Below are 17,623 nucleotides of genomic sequence, written 5' to 3' on the forward strand. Positions count from 1 at the left end.
GCTACTGAGTTTAAGAAACAGTTCTAAAATACTGGAGCTGAACTCAGCTTCAAATAATTAAAATAAATTTTACATATCACTTAAAATATCTTCTGGGGTGCATATTCGCTCCCATGGGATGATGCTGTGCATTACCTATTGCGAACAGAGAATGTGTCCTGAAACATAGCCAACATTACCCTCTGGCTGTGTGCACTGCGAAGGAGGATGAGGTGGGCAAGCCTTCTTGCTCTGGCAGAGGAAACCCCAGTTCTGTAAGCTTCTAAAGACAACAAAGGGTTCCCTGGTAGATAGTTGGACATCCACCGGGAAATCTTATGTCATAGCTAGCATGCAGTGGGATTTAGCACTGGATAGTAAATTTGTAATGGTTTTTGTTTTACCTTATAGGTTTGGTAGATAACATGCAATGGAAATTAGTATCTGAAAGCATTTGATAGATAACATGCTCTTGATGTGCATGAATCAAATCTAGATTGACATTTGGGTATGGCTCCCACACACACAGACCTTTTAGCTTCGCTTCCCTGTATGGAAGTAAGGCAGGAAAACCTTGGCAGTTTGACAGATGTATATTTCCTTCATAACTTCCCTCTCTGCACTCCAGGGAAACTGACATGGAGAGGGAAAGCATAGTCAGTTTCACAGATTGTTGAAAAAACTTCAACTTTCCATCAATTCTCAGTGTCATTATTGTGGCTACTGTTCTGATAAGGAAAGGGGAGAGATGGTTGGGGAGGGCAGAATTCCTTCAAAACAGCATGCATGCATTATTGTACACAGCAATACTTATTTTGTTTGTTTTTTTAAGATATTGACAAGGCAATGGAGACATAGGCTTCCCTTGATCTTCTGAGTTCTGCAGGACAGCAGCAGGGAGGCAGAAGCACAGAGGAAAACAGAAATGGTGTGTGTAAGAAGGCTAGCTGAGGGACTTCCTCTAGGAAGGCCGAGAGCCAGTGTGGTGTAGTGGCTAAGGTGCTGCACTGGGAGTTGGGAGATCCGGGTTCTAGTCCCCACTCGGCCATGGAAACCCACTGGGTGACTTTGGGCCAGTCATGGACTCTCAGCCCAACCTACCTCACAGGGTTGTTGTTGTGAGGATAACATGGAGAAGAGGAGGATTATGTATTCCACCTAGGGTTCCTTGGAGGAAAAAAGATGGGATATAAATGTAATAAATAAATAAATACTAAATAAGTCCAGTCACAGGACAACATGAGCCACCATTCAAGGTAGACAAGTGGGAGAGAGTCTAGCTAGAAGGAATGTACTGACATTTAAAATTGGAAATCTGTAACCAGCAAAAGGTGGAAAGAGCAATTAATTGAAGTGGGAGAAGATCCCCAAGTAATAATTAAAGTGGTTTAAAATGCATGGGTGACTTCAGCCTAATCCTACTAGACCCAAGTGCTCAAGCTGCTTAGCTTGACAAGGAAGAGCGTTAAGTATGTGTCTTGTGCAGGTGTTCTGCACAGGGCCTAGATTTTTTTAGATACTGAACAAACAATAATATTTGATTATGTATTAAAACAGACTCAGTAAGACAGATTCGTGGAGCACACATCTACAAAGTACTCCAAGAATTGTGAATCTGGCACTGGGAATTCCTTAATCCGGGTCAGAGTACATTTACACAAAAACATCAATTGGTTAATTTGGAAGGCTTGGTTGAGATAGGACTTCCAATTCATGCTTCTAGTGTTGGGGAGAAGGCAATAATAAAAATATACACAGAAGCACACCAAACAAGAAGATAAAAACACTGGGAGGCATGTGGGGAAAACAGAAACAAGGGGCAGATATAATCATAGAATTGTAGAGTTGGAAGGCCATTGAGTCCAACCCCCTACTCAATGCAGGAATCCACCTCAAAGCATCCCTGACAGATGGCTATCCAGCTCCCTCTTGAAGGCCTCTAGAGTAGGAGAGTCCATGACCTCCCTAGGGCATTGGTTCCATTGTCGTACTGCTCTAACAGTCAGGAAGTTTTTTGCTGGAATCTGGCTTTCTGTAACTTGAGCCCATTATTCCGTGTCATGTACTCTAGGATGATCAAGAAGAGATCCTGTCCCTCCTCTGTGTGACAACATTTCAAGTACTCGAAGAGTGCTATCATGTCTCCCCTCAGTCTTCCCTTTTCCAGACTAAACATGTCCACTTCTTTGAGTTACTTAGGGACACTTGAAGCTGAGGACCATAATCAGGGGCAGTGCCTCGGAGGCAATCAGAGACCTTCCTATTATCATTATTTATTATATTTGTACTCTGCCTTCCTACCAAAAAATGGCACTCAAGGTCGCTTACATAACCACTTAAAATTGATTGAAACAATACATTAAAATGCAAAAAAAAAAAGCATTAACAATGATAGAAAAAAACATTTTTAAAAACGGATCTTTTGCAACCCTGCAACATGTTGTCCATCTAAATCAGAGATAGCCAGGCAGGCAACTCCTTCCTCTAGGCTGGCTGAGATAATAATCTGTGAGCCCAGCAGACCCACTCCCAGATTAAAGGGCTTCTTAGATAAAGCAGTCTTTGCCTGCCTGGGGGAAGGACATCAAAGAAGGAGAAAACCTAGGCTCCTTTGGGATGGAGGTTCACAGCCCAGAGGAGGCCACCAAAAAGGTCCTCTCTTGGGACGCCACCAATACACACACTGCCTGGGCAAAGCAGCTGCTTTTGCCAGAGCCATGTTTTCCCTTCCTTTAGAGCAGCGGTTCTCAACCTGTGGGTCGGGACCCCTTTGGGGGTCAAACGACCCTTTCACAGGGGTCACCTAAGACCATCGGAAAACACATATTTCCGATGGTCTTAGGAAACTGTATTGACTGAACTATGTCATGTATCATCTTTTGTATTATTAAAGCTATTGTTATGTATTATTTTCATTAGCAAACCATCCCATGACAATGGATCGTGTAGAGAAGAACGAAAATAATTTTATGGTTGGGGGTCACCACAACATGAGGAACTGTATTAAAGGGTCGCGGCATTAGGAAGGTTGAGAACCACTGCTGTAGAGCTACCAAAGTGGGACATCGGGGGAGCGGCAAAGACACCAATTGCTCAAGAGACGGGTCTTTTGTAACCCTGCAACGTGTTGTCCGTCTAAATCACAGCCAGCCAGCCAGCCACTCCTTCCTCTAGGCAGGCTGAGATACCGCTGGGTGGCTCCAAAGCAGTGTCTTGTGTGTGGCTGTTGACCCACGGGCAGCATCATTTCCTCGAGCAGCGGAGTTGCCCAGATGCTCAGCTTCTAAACTGGCAGGCACCCCTTGGCAGCAAAGGGACGTGTGCTTCAAAGTCCTCTTCCTCGGAGACCTGCCCTCCACAGGTGCCTCTTCAAATTTCTTCAGCATTAAGCTGCTCTGAAGGGGGATGAGGGCATCACGGCGGATTGGCAAGGGGTAAGCAGGGTAGCAAAGGGTGCCTGATGCACATACAGGCCAAAGAGGCTGTCCATCTCTGCTCTAAACAACAAGCTGGAACAATCAGCAGTGCCAAAACCCTTCCTCTGCCTCTTTTCTCAGAAAAACCCTGTTACACTCAATGGGTTGGATCCAGATTTAGTCATACTCAGAGTAGACTCCTTGAGTCTTGGGCTCCTTGGAGGAAAAAAAGGTGGGATATAAATGTAATAAATAATAACTATACAAATCTAATAGATTTCAATGGCCCTGACCAAATCTAGATCCAACCCAATGGGCCTGTTCAGATGACACACTAAGCCACGTTTAGACCTCTAACCTTTTTGCAGCAAATGGTTAGTGAGTGTGTTTAAACTGTGGTTATGTAGCCACTATGGTTAGAATTTTATATTTATTTATTTATTACATTTTTATACTGCCCAATAGCCGAAGCTCTCTGGGCGGTTCACAAAAATTAAAACCAACACACTAAGCCATAATGTTTAGAGCAAAATGCTTAACCACTCTGGCTTCATGTGTCATCTGAACAGGGTCATTGTTTCCATAATGGCATCCTAATTCTTGGTCCCTATCCAAGAGACCTGCCCAACTAACCCCCTCCTAACCTTCAGATGTTTGGTTAAGAAGGAAAGCTATTGGTTACTGGAGAGAGCCTAAGGCTAGTTCCTCCTGCATTTTTAGTATTTGTGGATTTAGTTTGGCAACATATTATTTTCAATTAAGATTGATTTTTTTAAAAAAATGCTTATACATACATACACATAGTAAGCAACTCTGAGAGCTCATTTGGACAACTAACGAAAGGCATAAAAATGGTGAAAATAGATACAATTGTAGACTACCCTTCGGGAATGCTTCAAAGCATTTAAACGTTATGGAGTAAACAACTGTATAATTAAGGTGCCCACAACAACGCACAGCAGGGGAACAGGGACCTATTTTAAGGCTCAGTCTACATAGAGAGTTTCATTCTGCATTCTAGGCAGGGGTTCAAATTTCCACTTGCCACCTTGCCAATGTGCCTTCCCCTCTAGCTCGGTGCCAAGAAGGGACAGGGGATCATCCTCACAATTCTACGAAGCTTCAGAGAACTCAATGAACCTACATAGAATCAAAGCATTGGAAGTGTCCTCAGAGATCATCTAGTCTAACCCCCTACTTAATGCAAGCTCTGCACAGAGTGTCAAAGATTCCCACTGCCCTCTCTGCCCAAAATGACTAGCCTCTAGTTGGGGCTGGTCATTTTGGCAGTGGGCAGCCAAGTGATTTGGAACACTTTGGTTGGCTGCTGCCAAAGCAGCTAGCTCCTCCCAGTTGCACTAAGCCCTCAAGCCCCAACATCAGCCCTTGTGTCCCCCCACCCACCCTCAGACATCCAAAAGTCTGGAGAGGAGAGGAGGCAGGGACGGTTCCTAACTTCCCACAGAGGTGCACTGAAAGATCAGGGACTAAGACTGCAATCTCATACACATCTACCTCAGAGTAAGCTGCATTAAACACAATGGGACTTCTTTTCAAGTAATCATGCAGAAGATTGTATTGAAGGGAGAAGGATAAGAGACTGGCAACCACAAATTTTGGCTTGGCTACCAAAACCAAGCAAAATTTGGGATCCTCAATTATAGGAGCATCTGCCGAAGGCTTGAATCAATCATAACAACAGAATGTATATGGTCTTCTGCCCTCCCCCAACCTAAAGTATATTTCTTCCTTTAGAAGGTAATGCATCATCCTTCACTCAAAGAACATGTGTGTTCTGCCTTTGCTGATGCAGTTAATCTACTGTTCACCTTCTCTGAAAACAGCTCTTGAAAATGTTTTAGTCTTCTTAAAATCCTACTGTCAGATGTAAGAACCACATTAAGGCCAAGTAATTATACCTGTCATACTTAAGGATTTATTTTTCTCAAGCAGCTGCAAAAACCATGTAGAAACCATCAACATTACTCTTTCAAGCACCGCGACAGGCCTTTTTGTGCCCTGAAACGGTTGGCCAACAGCAATCAGGGGATCATTTCTAAAGCCCTTGACTGAGACACCTAGGTTGTCTTTGTTGGTATCTCTGTTGTTAAAAACAAAAAGAGCTACTTGAGGCAAGTTTTGACAAGCAGAAAGGGAGACAGGAACAACACTGGGAAAGTCAGCAGGACCTGGATTCATACTTCATCTTTCCTAAGACCATTTTTCCATACTAACTGCTCAACACTTGGCCTCAGGTTATTGGATTTCACAGGTATCACAAAAACAGTGCCAGCAGAGTTTATTTCTAGGAACTGAGTTACCAGTTCACATAAAAAAAAAGAAGGGAAACACCTGACATTTGAAGATGCCACCTTAGAAGCTGCAACACACACTTCTTCCATGCCGCTCTAGTAACTTAGGAAAATCTGGGCCACCTGAAAGGAGTACAAGACTCAGCTTCTTTCCATGCTGGTATAATCCGTTATAATAGCCGCAATTGCAGGTTCCTACCTTGGGACATACATTACCCTAAGGGCTTCTCTACATGAGGCTTTTATCCTGCTGTTGAGATTGGTCACTCAAGGATGTTTGTGGGTCCTTTGTATGATGCCATCAACCTCCAGGACCTATTCCGTGTTTTGCAACCTTTTCAACAGCTTTATTTGTAACAGGGATAATGAGCTATTTTAAAATAACAATTTGAATCTCTGTGCCTATTTAAGAAGTTGCACTATAACAGCTACTATACCACAACAGCATCTAGCAGCACTATAATGAAACATATAGAATTTACAGATAAAGGAAATCCCTGGAAAATAAGGGGAAAGTACATGTAAATAGCCAATCTTAATCCCACAAAAAATCCGGAAGCAGAAGCTCTGGAGAAGTAGAGAAGCCCTAAGTTACTGAAGCAGCACACACTGAGGGCATTCCCACAACTTTATGATATCAGAAAAGACCCTCAACGGCACTTAGTGCTGCAAACAAGATTCTTTACTATAATATACTATAATAATAAACGAACCCCACTGATTTCAGTGAAATTACTTCGATGTAACCATACTTAAGATCAATCATAAAAGGTCTAACTAAAAAATGGGGACTTACGTTTGCTTTTGATTTCCTAGCTGACTCCAGACTTCAGCCACAAAACCATCAAAGTTTTCACTCTAGAATAATAAAAATATTGGAGACTGTTCAGAATAAATGCACAGGCAAAGATCATGGAGACAATTACGTTACTTTTAATTACTTTATTTTTGATTATGCCCAAAGTTGTAGATGTCTGCTAAAAACCTTTGTTCATCTGGCCTTTGGCTCTTAATGCATTTATCAGCTGTGGTGTAATCTTTTCGGTGGCAGCTGTTTTGCAATTTAATTAGAAGTCTGTGTTAACTGCTTTTGTTTTAAGCTCTGTCATTATTTATCCAGTTTATCTGTACTCCATTTTAAATCCTTGTAAAATGACTGTTTATGACTTTTGGCGAATAGATGGCAGTGAATTTATACACAAGCATGGTGCTAATGCAATGTTTCATCATATCAGTATGTATTGTGCCAGTGTATCTAGAAAGCACATAGTGGACCTATATGTACCGGAGTGCCAGAATTTAGCTTAGCTCCATTTTTTTAACCAAATGCTAAAGTAATTGATCATAAATGGCTTGGGACCCAAATACCTAAAGGAGCACATCCTGACAGACCCACCTGTCTACACTTTAAGATCATCAGGGCAGGCCCTTCTCTGAATTCTATCTATAAGAGAAATGCATTTATCATCTACAAAAGAGAGGGCCTTCTCTGTGGTGGTGATCCAACTTTGAAATACCCTCCCTCAAGGGGGACACCCGTCACCAACATTGCACTCTTCTTGGTGCCAGGTTAAAATCTTTTTATTCACCTAGGCATTTTAAATTTGTTTTTTCAGCTAACTGCAGTTTTTATGTTTCGCAATTTCCCTATATTTTTGTTTCTGCTTTATTTTTACTGCACTGAGGATCTGATTTTTGTGTACACCATCTCTGAAAATCCCTTTTGGATGAAGGTGCTGTCTATACACTTTAAAAAATAAAATAAAAATAGCAAGATAAATACTGGGCATTAACAATACACTTATAGATTTCCTTCCCCATTTAGGAGTCAGGAACACATTGCAGCATATGCAGTGAGTTGGTGGGGGAGAATTCCCGCCAAAACTTCCTCAGCTATAGAAGATTCCCAATCGAGGCTCCGTGCAGGCGCAGAGCCCATATGTGTGATGCACAGAGGCTACAAAGAGGAAGAACACATTTACAGACTGGCTTCCACATTTAGGAGTCAAGTTTCATTTAGGATGCTATCCTTTACACATTTTGATGGAAAAAGCCCTATAACATTTTTCTGTCCACTCATAAGACTGAACCCTCCTTCACTTCTGAAAGAGATGTATAAAACAAAGTTGTCCACCCTAGCAACATGTCACTTACAAAGTAAAAGTGTACACTGCTCATGTATCACACAGACATTTGGTATTGTACTGACTGTTTTACTTCTTGTAGATATGAACTTACCTTGGCTACTTGAACCATGTTATTAGAAAGCTCTTCTATCTCATCTTCACTGTCAAACACACTCTCAAAGTCCTGGTAAGTCCACCCTTCAAACAAAATCCGTGGTACTAAGGATTTTTTAACAAGAGAAAAAATATTTTTATTTTTATTTTCTGTTTTTCCAATTTTGCTTAAAGAGTTTACTCATACACACACACACACACACACACACACACACACACACACACCCTATATTTTTAAATATAAGTTGACATAAAGGGGAAACGTAAAAGGGGGGCATGGGAGCAGGGGGGAAGCATATTGTACTGTACTGGAAAATGAATTAAATCTAATAAACCGTTACAGAAATAGTTTTCTACACAGTTAGAATTGCTTTAATTTATAATAGTATCATGAAAGCATGCCTCGATGGACATATTTCCTTCCTCATCTCCTACAACTATTTCCAAGTCCATGTATAAACTTCACGTTTAAATATAGGGCCTCTTCTTTATACATATAGGAAAATTATGGCAAACACACACACACCTTCCACCACAGTGGCCATGGCTAGACCAGGCCTACATCCCGGGATCGTCCCGGGATCATCCCTGTACATCCAAATGACACACAGGGGATACTGGGAGCAGGCAGGGACGACCCACCCCTCTATTTGCCTGGGATAATCCTTAGGTGTAGCTAAGGCCTTAGCATCTGTGGGCCTTCATGTGGCAGCCCATATGCTCAGAATAACATCATTCTTATCAATTAAGCAACTGAGTCTTCTGTGTGTGCAGAGGCCCCACATCACAAGTATCGTGGAAGGGGTCTTGGCTCTCCCATTTGGCCACTACGTGGACTGGATCCTTGCCCAAGACAGACATCTGAACCAGGCCTTAGAAGATCATGAAAAATGTGTGACATATAACTCACCAGAACAAAGAACAATTTTCCAGGTGTGCTGAGAGAGCTATAAAAACCTGATACACTTTAAAAAATCTGCCAAATAGGGGGCACTAGCTTGGTCATCATTCCCTATAATGTTAAACATTAATAGTCTGGGGACTTCAGTTAGGAAGTGGTGGTTTTAGGAGGTTAAGAAAGAAAAAGAAAAAGGTGATGGTTTCTCTTCCAGGCTGACTAGATCACTCACCAGAAAAGAAAAAAAAAGGGTCACTTCTTTTCCAGGCTGAATAGGCCATTCCTATTAGGTGCAGGGGTTATACTGCAACATTTTGTTGCGGCTCCCCACTTGTCATTTACATTTTTCAACTGCAAGAACAGCAGAGAAACACCCCTAGTCTGCAATCCTATACATAATTACTTGGGAGTAAGTCCCATGATGTGGTTTATTTCCAAGTAGACATATATGCCTATTTGGATTGCGTTGCTAGCCGTTATAACGAATGAGTGAGACAATTTTGCTCAGTGGCTGGGTATAGCAACCCATATTAATTAAAATATTTATATACTGTCCTTCAACAGAATTGGTTTTGAGGCGATTTACATAATTAAAACGTAAAGGTTATAACAAATGGATAATTCCTCAACATTTTAAGTAAGAAGAACATAAGAGCACTCCCGCTAAGGCAGACCAAAGGCCTCTCTAATCCTACTTGCTGTTTCCTACAGAGGCCACCCAGTAACCTATGGGAAGCCCACAAGTAGGTCATGAGGACAGTAGGGATCAGCAAGCCAGGGGGTGGGAAGACAGAATCCAGGATATTACAGGCTAGTTAGATCTCAAATAAGTCACCTATTTTGATGTTTTTAGCATTCTTCTTGACTTCCTTCATCCAACCTGTTTGAAGATAAAATAAGATTAAAACATGAACCTGCCCAGTCTCAAGGAGCCACTTCTCCAAATGGAACAATGTCTTTTAAGCTTCTTCTATTCTGGGTCCATCAAAGTAGTAAGGGCTAGCTCAGGGGTAAGCAACCAGTTGTCCTCCAGGTGTCTTAGCCCCTACAACTCCCCAAATCCTTGACTGTTGGCTATGCTGGCTGGGGCTGATGGGAGATGTAGCCCAGAACATCTGGAGAAAGCACCAGGTTATCTACCCTGAATGAATCATTATGCAAAAACGAATTGCTATCCACCACTAGGGAAGCATAAATTGCTAAGCAATTGTTTCAGTCCCAGCACAGAGCAACCCATAGGCATATGCACTCCACTTGGTACAATCATGTTTACTTTTGGCTGAGTCCAGAAGCTACATATGAGTATACCAATGCTTTGGAATCATTTAAGGCAGCAAGCATATGAACTTTACTGTGAAGCACCAGCATTGGATATGACTTAGCCTACCTGTATTCACTGTTAGCTGCAGCAAATTTACAAGCAGTAATTATCTGATATGCAGTGTCACGCAAATTGAACATTAGGCATTAGTGACCTCAAGGTTGGATTACTGCAATGCGCTCTAGGTGGGGCTGCCCTTAAAGCTGCTCCGGAAGCTGAAGCTAATGCAGAATGCTGCAGCTCAGCTGTTGGTGGGGAAAGAATGAACTGTCCTTTACAGCTTCTAACATCCTGCAGAAGGTGTGACTGGCTAGCACCTTGAACAGGAAACTCTCTTGAAATGGAATAAGGATGCACTGCAACATTTTGTTACAGATCCGAATTGTATATCTAATTTCAAACAATCTTTAAACCCACAGATCGTTAGATTTCACACATGGAATGTCAAAGTCACCACATTTGGGGCATTCATTGTGATGTACATAGTCATACACTGACTGCTCTATCACTTTCACTGCCTACTTTGTGTATCTGATGAAGTCAGGTCTGGCCTATAAATGCTCATATCACAATAATTTTGCTTAATCTTTAAGATAACCGACTCTCTCTTGCTTTTGGATGAATTTGGCATGGGAGTTATAACTGGAGTTCCTAGCTCAAGGAAATATGTTGGATCATGATGTGCTCAGAACACACCCTGTGCTGCATACGACACATCCAGTTTCTCCAATTGCTCTGTCAAATTGGCTGCCACTCTAGATTTTATCGCTCCCGACCCTCCACAAAGAAAAGCATTTTGCAGCCCAACTCAGCATATCTGCACAATGCACATTAAAGCCAAACTGTTAGACACGGTGCCAAAGGCACTGAGATCATCAGGCATCAGATATGAAGTGCAGAATGAACACCTTGGTCAGCATCATGGAGCCCTGTTAACTGGAACCTCTCCTTGCCCCTTCTCTTCACCTGCAGCCAGACTGGCGAGATCGTTGTGAATTTGCTTCCAAATATCTTAGCAATGTCGTAGCCATGGCTGTTCCACTAGCAGAGGGACAAAGAACATAGATTAGGACAAGATCCACCACAGACTATTATTTAGGACTTGAGCTGAATTATAGGTAGGAAAGACTAAGGATGCAATCCTATCCTGACAATTAGCAGCCTCTGAACTCAGAGGCTGCCGAGGATCTAATGCAGGGAGGGAGGAAAGCAGAGGCTCTGCACTCCAGCCTCCCTGCATTTGGCATCTTGGAAGGGGACAGAAGGAGGCTGGGGCAGCCATAGGAAACAGAGTAATGTAGCCAGCCCATGTAACCGAACAGCCCATGGGAACGCCCCCTTTACCCTATCTCTGTACTCCATTTTCCAAGAACATTTTCCAAGAACAGAGAGTAGCTGGCATGGTTCTCTCCGCAGTGGCTATGAGGGGGGTGGGCAGGGAGCAGAGTTTCCTTGCTCCGAGCCCTGTGTCCAAACTCTGACCCAGGAAACCGAACCCACCCCAGTCGCTGTCTGGTAGGCATAGGATTGCTCTCTAAATTAATATTCCCAATTCCAGTTTAGGATTTACTTGTTAAATTGCCAAACCACTCCTCCCCCATAAAGAGCACCCAGCATTCCTACAACTGGCTGCATCTCCACTGCTCAGTCACTCAGTACTTACGGGTGTAATGTAACCCAGAACATCTCCGAAGAAATATCGCTCTCGGGCTTTTTTAGCGCAGTAGCTTTTGTGTTCCAGGATAATATCCTTTGCCTTTGTATCGGTAACGACCAAACCTCGGTCTTGTACTGTTTTACCAGAATGTTGAGTCTGCCAACAAACAATTATTTTAGAATTTACAGAATTCACTGGCACAGGATACAGTGATAGGCACTAGTTTAGATAGCTGTAAAAAAATTAACACATATTAAATGAAGATAGCTGCTCATGGACCTATTAGCTATGGTAGCTACAGAAAAATTATATGTTCTGAAATCATGTACTTCTAAATAACAGCTTGGTGTGGTGGGTGGGGTAAAACCACAGGGAAAAACTCTTCCCTTCATGCTCTAATTTTCACTTCCCGAAAACAACCGATTGGCCTCTGTTGAAAACACAAACTAGGAGTAGTCACCAGTCCAGCCTTCCCCAATGTGGTGCCCTCCAGGCATTTCTGACTTCAACTCCCATCAGTCCAAGCCAGCATGGCTAATGATCAAGAATGCCAGGACCATTTCACACAACTTTCCTACACAGAAGTCAGTTCCAGGCAGAAAGTTGTATGAATCTCACCAGTAACTAATGATGTGTGATGAATATACACCAAACCGTTTTGCTTCGGGCACGCACAATGGGAAGCTGCAATTGATAGGGATTGCTCAGTTCTGCTCTCAGTTCTGGGATCTTAGCCTCTAGTGCAGTGGTTCTCAACCTTCCTAATGCCGTGACCCTTTAATCCAGTTCCTCATGTTGTGGTGACCCCCAACCATAAAATTATTTTTGTTCTTCTCTACACGATCCATTGTCATGGGATGGTTTGCTAATGAAAATAATACATAACAATAGCTTTAATAATACAAAAGATGATACATGACATAGTTCAGTCAATAGTTTCCTAAGACCATCGGAAATATGTGTTTTCCGATGGTCTTAGGCGACCCCTGTGAAAGGGTCATTCGACCCCCAAAGGGGTCCCGACCCACAGGTTGAGAACCGCTGCATCTAGTGCAACTTCCCCCAACTTGGTATGGGAAGAGGAAGCAGTTTTTATTGTACTAAAGGCATGGTGGGCTGGGGAAAGTTGGGAAGTTGTAGGACATTATTCTGTCTAAACATACACAGAATTGCACCCTTAATGATCACCCGCCTTATTTCCTAGCTACTTACTATTGTTACATGTTATTCAATACTTATCACATGTTGCTTCCACCAGATGTGGCAAGTAATGTAAGGTTGTTAGGCCAAACACCCCTAACCTAGCAACCTCCAGATGTGTTGGATTACAAATCCCATCATCCCCAGCCAAACATGGTTATAGGAAATGCTGGTTAGGATGTGTGAGAGAGAGGGTGCCAAATTAAGGGTTCCATCTGGAGGTTGCCAAGTTAAGGGAAATCTGCTCTGCTGCAATCTTCCATATTTTTGCTACTTTTTAATATTGCATTTTATGGTTTTTTAATTACTGTGGGCTGCCCAGAGGGCTTCAGCTGTTGGGCAGTAGAAAAATGTAATAAATTAACAAATACAGCCTTTGTACTAAGAGCATTTGCCCTACAAAGCTACCTGCCTTGAAATAAAGAGGCTGTTGTGAAATGAATGGATTTCGGCTAGGTGCTCTCTGTACACATGCAAAGGCAACACCACCAGGGCAGAGTACAAAAATCCACACAGCAACTGATAAGACGTGTCACCAGTCAAAGATGGAGGCCAGATAATTAAGCACCATCCCCCTACCTTTTCCTCCAGTGTTTTCGAGGGCGCTTTTTTTGCATCTGTTTTCGACAACGTCGCATCAACCACCTGAGAAGCCAGGGCAAAAACAACAAGCCCGGTGCAGATGCATTTCATGGCAGCTTTTGCTATTCCAGTCACGTGTAATTTCTATGGCCAGAAGATAACAACAGAAGTTTGGTTTGCGTAACAACCTACTTTAGATCAATAAAATCAGTTGCTGCCAACAGTATGAACAAGTGGGTGCCATCGTTCCATGGAAGAGCATGGTGAGCGTGCCAGGTTCTACCTCTGACATCTGCAGTTAAACCGGGGGGGGGGGGGGGTTAGCCTCTTTCAGTCCAAGCACCAAATTCAATTTCGGAGACACTCTTGGGCCCACAGTCCAGTGTTGGGCGGGGCCAAAATCAAAAGGGGGCAGGCCAAAAACACCAGCATATTTTAGGTAAAAGCTCTTACTGCTCACAGTCCAGTGGTAGGCGGAGCCAAAATCAAAAGGGGGCAGGGCCGAAAACACCAGCATATTTTAGGTAAAAGCTCTTACTGCCAGTAACTAAGCCTCGGGAGAGGCATATTAACCTTTCAAAATGGGGGGGGGGGAGGGAAATCTGTGCAAAACAATTGGTGGTTGAGTAGAAGAGGGTGTGGCCATTTGGGGAACCACAGAGGACTGGACTGGGTCCTGAAGGAGGCGGGATTTGGCCCACAGTCCTGAGGTTCAACACCCTTTGAAGGATATCAACTAACTGGACTGAGAAAAGATCTCTGCCGGGCTGGAAAACATGTGCCCCCCTTCAGAAGTTTTGGCCTACAACTTCCACCATCCCTCACCACTGGCTATGCTGGCTAGGCCTAATGGGAGATGTAGGTTGCTTGATAACCATGCAGTGTGGCTTGTTAGCCACCCTGAACAACCGAACAAGAAGCCATGGGTTCTCAAGGTGGCTTGTTCGAGAAAATTAAATCACACTGCATTGCTAGCAAGCCACCCTGCAGAAAATGTGCTACATTCAGACAACCGATAACTGACCCTGAAGAAAATGCACTGTGTTCTGACTACATGTTAACCCACCCTGTGGAAAACATGTTGCATTCAGACAACAGAATAACCCATGATGGGTTAGCACGCGGTGTGAACCCAGTCAATGAAATACTGGACAAAAAAGACTGAGATTATTACTTACCCTAAATTAATATCTGTATCACTTCCTTCTAATGCAGAATTATTCAGACATATTATTAGAGGTTGCAATACTGGCCCTATTTCCAAAGTATTTACTTTTTAATTTATCCAAAACAAATTAGGTGCTGTTGGGAATGCCAGGGCCACTCTTACTGTATTCAGTATTAGCCTGCGGAGCAAGTTCAACTGCTCTTTAGCAAGTAATATAGCTAATAAATAAAACAGGCTTGCTTCAGCCACAAATTGTCTTGCTAGATCTCCATTTGTGAAACTCAATAGTTCTAAGCCCCTTCTCAGAAGGTGCCCAAACTTCGCAATCACAAGTCAATGAAATAAGCAGTTACAAGAAAGGAAAATGACCAGAGCTATCCTTGCTTTCAAAATCAGCATGAAACCAGAATACAAGTTTTCAGACACAACATCAAAACAATCTTTGAAAGTCTCTTGTACTTGTGAATGTTTTTTTAAAAAACTTGCAATGTAGATCCAATGTAGTGTCTAATCAGGTTAAGTTTTATATTTTCATTGCAGATGCCAGAAACACACACAAGGCTTGTAGTGTCATGTGATCTCAAAAACAACAAGACATATCTCCTATGAGGCACTACTGCATTTGCAAGCTGTGGAAGTGTCATTATATCCACTTAAAGAGACTAACAGATTTATTGCGGCATAAGCTTTTGCGTCTCTAAGCCCATGAAAGCTTATGTTATAATAAACCTGTTACCCTTGAAGACGCCACAAGACTGTTGTTTTTTGCTGTTTGGAGTCAGAAAACTGCGCACCCCACCGCCTCTTAGCTGGTGCAGAGAGAACCGTGCTGGCCATCTCTCTGCAGAGATGGGGGGAGGGAAGGGGGCACACCCAAGGGGTGGGGAGGGGAGGAGATCAGGGCGGCAGCCGTGTGACATTTCTATGGCTGCTCCAGCCTCCTTTCCTCAGAGGCACAACTGCTAGACAGGCGAAATCATCCATTTAGCTGAAATGTAGGGCAGCTGGATCACAGAGACACTGCTCTCCTCCCAACCTGCATCAGATACTCAGCACCCTCCAAGTTCAGAGACTACTAACTATCTGGCTAGGATTGCACCCTAAACCAGCCACCCCTCCAGAAATTATAGCCTCTGTTATGGTTGACGTAGGACTGCAGTCGCTAGTCAATTAATCAGCTAAACTGATTGGGGAAAGAAACAATTTGACTAAAACGGTGCCAGATCCGCCAGGCTGAAAAAGTTGTCCCCCACCTCTCCCCTGATTGGCGTGACAATTGTTTTAAACAGGCAGTTATTCTTTAATTGACTAAGTTTTACATAACTGGTAACAGGCTTAATCTGATAGTTTAGCATAATTTCATAACCCACTGCAGAAACTCACATCAAACAGCTGACCAACATTTTTAGAATGAATTTGAAATTGTTACTATAAGAAGCACGCACACTCTACTAAATAGTGAAACAATGGATACTTGTAAACAGACGTTTAAGTTGAAAAATAATTTTGGGGGTGGGGAACAAATAGATTTAGAATTAGTTGACAGGGAAAAATATTTAATCTGAAAAGAAAAATACCTGGGGGGGGGGATATTTACTCTGAAAAGAAAATCCCTGCAAATTTTGCAGAAATGACTTACAACTTATTATAAATATTTATATCCTCCTTTGCCATGAATCATGTCCAACAATTAAAAATGCAAAAATATTTATCACAAAAGATTAGCTTCCTTATCAATTCCTTCAAAATTCCTATTTTGTATTTTGACATTGGGGTAGGTAGGTGTCCATGAACACTTTTCCAGTTACCTTACAGCAAACTCCTACAGCTGTCTATTCAGAAGGACTTATTGAGCTCAATGAAATTTACTTGCATGTAAGAGGGCATAGGATTTACTCTTTCACTACATTCACCCTCTATCCTTACAGGGGTGGGGTGGGGGCTCTTGTTGGACAGCAATGCTATGCTTACCTGGAAGTAAACACCATTGAACTCAACGGGGATTACTTCCAAGTAGATACATGTGAAATTGCAGTTTTAGTCACTTTAGTGAACCTCTCTCCTCAACTTGGTGCCCTCTAGATGTGTTGGACTACAACCCCAAGCTGGCTGGAATTACAGATCCACATATTCAGAGGGGGGAAACTAATTAACACAGCATGAGATTTGGGCGGGGTGGGGCAATGTAAGTCGATCCAAAGGAGAAAGTCGACCCAAGGGGAAACACATGTCCCAAATCCACCACTACCAACACCCGGTAAATACAGCGGACCCCCCACCCCACCCCAAGGCTGGGAGGTGGGAAAGAAGCAATTGGATCAGAACAACAGAGAAAAGCTTCCTTCCTCGTTTTTGCCTATTTATCCCTGCACCTCAGCAGCCAGAGACAAACCATGGCACAAGGGCCACCCCCATGCACACGCACTGTCCCATTCCGACTTAATTTGCGACACGTGTTGGCGGCCGCGGCTGCTGCAATAAACCACGGGGAGAGAGGAGAAAGAGGGGGGTGGCGCCTGCCTGCCTGCCTGCCTGCTTTTGGAAATCCCCTCCCACCTTGTTAGCGACTCGTGTACGACCCTCGTTTTCCCTCTGCAAACCGGATCTTCCTCAACTCGGAAGTGAAAGCCACGGTTTGGGAGCCAGGTGGCGCACGCCTTTTAAAGGCACCGCACGGGCTCCTCCTACTGCAAGAGGAACGTGGCTTCCCTTCTCGACGCGACAAATGGAAGAGAGGAGGAGAGACCGCTCGAGTCATCCTCATCTCCTTAGGGCTGCAATCCTAGGCGCGCGTACCCGGCGATCCAGGATTGCTTCCGAGTCAACGTATCTAGGATCGGGATACACACC

General features: G+C 43.2%; 1 protein-coding gene across 2 annotated transcripts in view; it reads right to left on the reverse strand.

Moving 5' to 3' along the window:
* CHID1 (chitinase domain containing 1) overlaps positions 1–17,401 on the reverse strand; it is a 99,763-nt gene extending 82,362 nt beyond the window's left edge. For both annotated transcript variants that reach the window (XM_063118748.1, XM_063118749.1), the window contains exons 1-7: positions 17,330–17,401; positions 13,603–13,749; positions 11,830–11,979; positions 11,075–11,207; positions 9,681–9,725; positions 7,946–8,052; positions 6,504–6,565 (exon numbers count right to left, since the gene is read on the reverse strand). In XM_063118748.1, coding sequence (XP_062974818.1) covers positions 6,504–6,565; positions 7,946–8,052; positions 9,681–9,725; positions 11,075–11,207; positions 11,830–11,979; positions 13,603–13,716 — 611 coding nt within the window. In that variant the 5' untranslated portion in view covers positions 13,717–13,749; positions 17,330–17,401. The remainder of the gene's footprint in view (positions 1–6,503; positions 6,566–7,945; positions 8,053–9,680; positions 9,726–11,074; positions 11,208–11,829; positions 11,980–13,602; positions 13,750–17,329) is intronic.
* Between the last annotated feature and the right edge of the window lie 222 nt (positions 17,402–17,623).

Source organism: Elgaria multicarinata, chromosome 2 (genome assembly GCF_023053635.1).
Source record: "Elgaria multicarinata webbii isolate HBS135686 ecotype San Diego chromosome 2, rElgMul1.1.pri, whole genome shotgun sequence".
Lineage (NCBI taxonomy): Eukaryota > Metazoa > Chordata > Lepidosauria > Squamata > Anguidae > Elgaria > Elgaria multicarinata.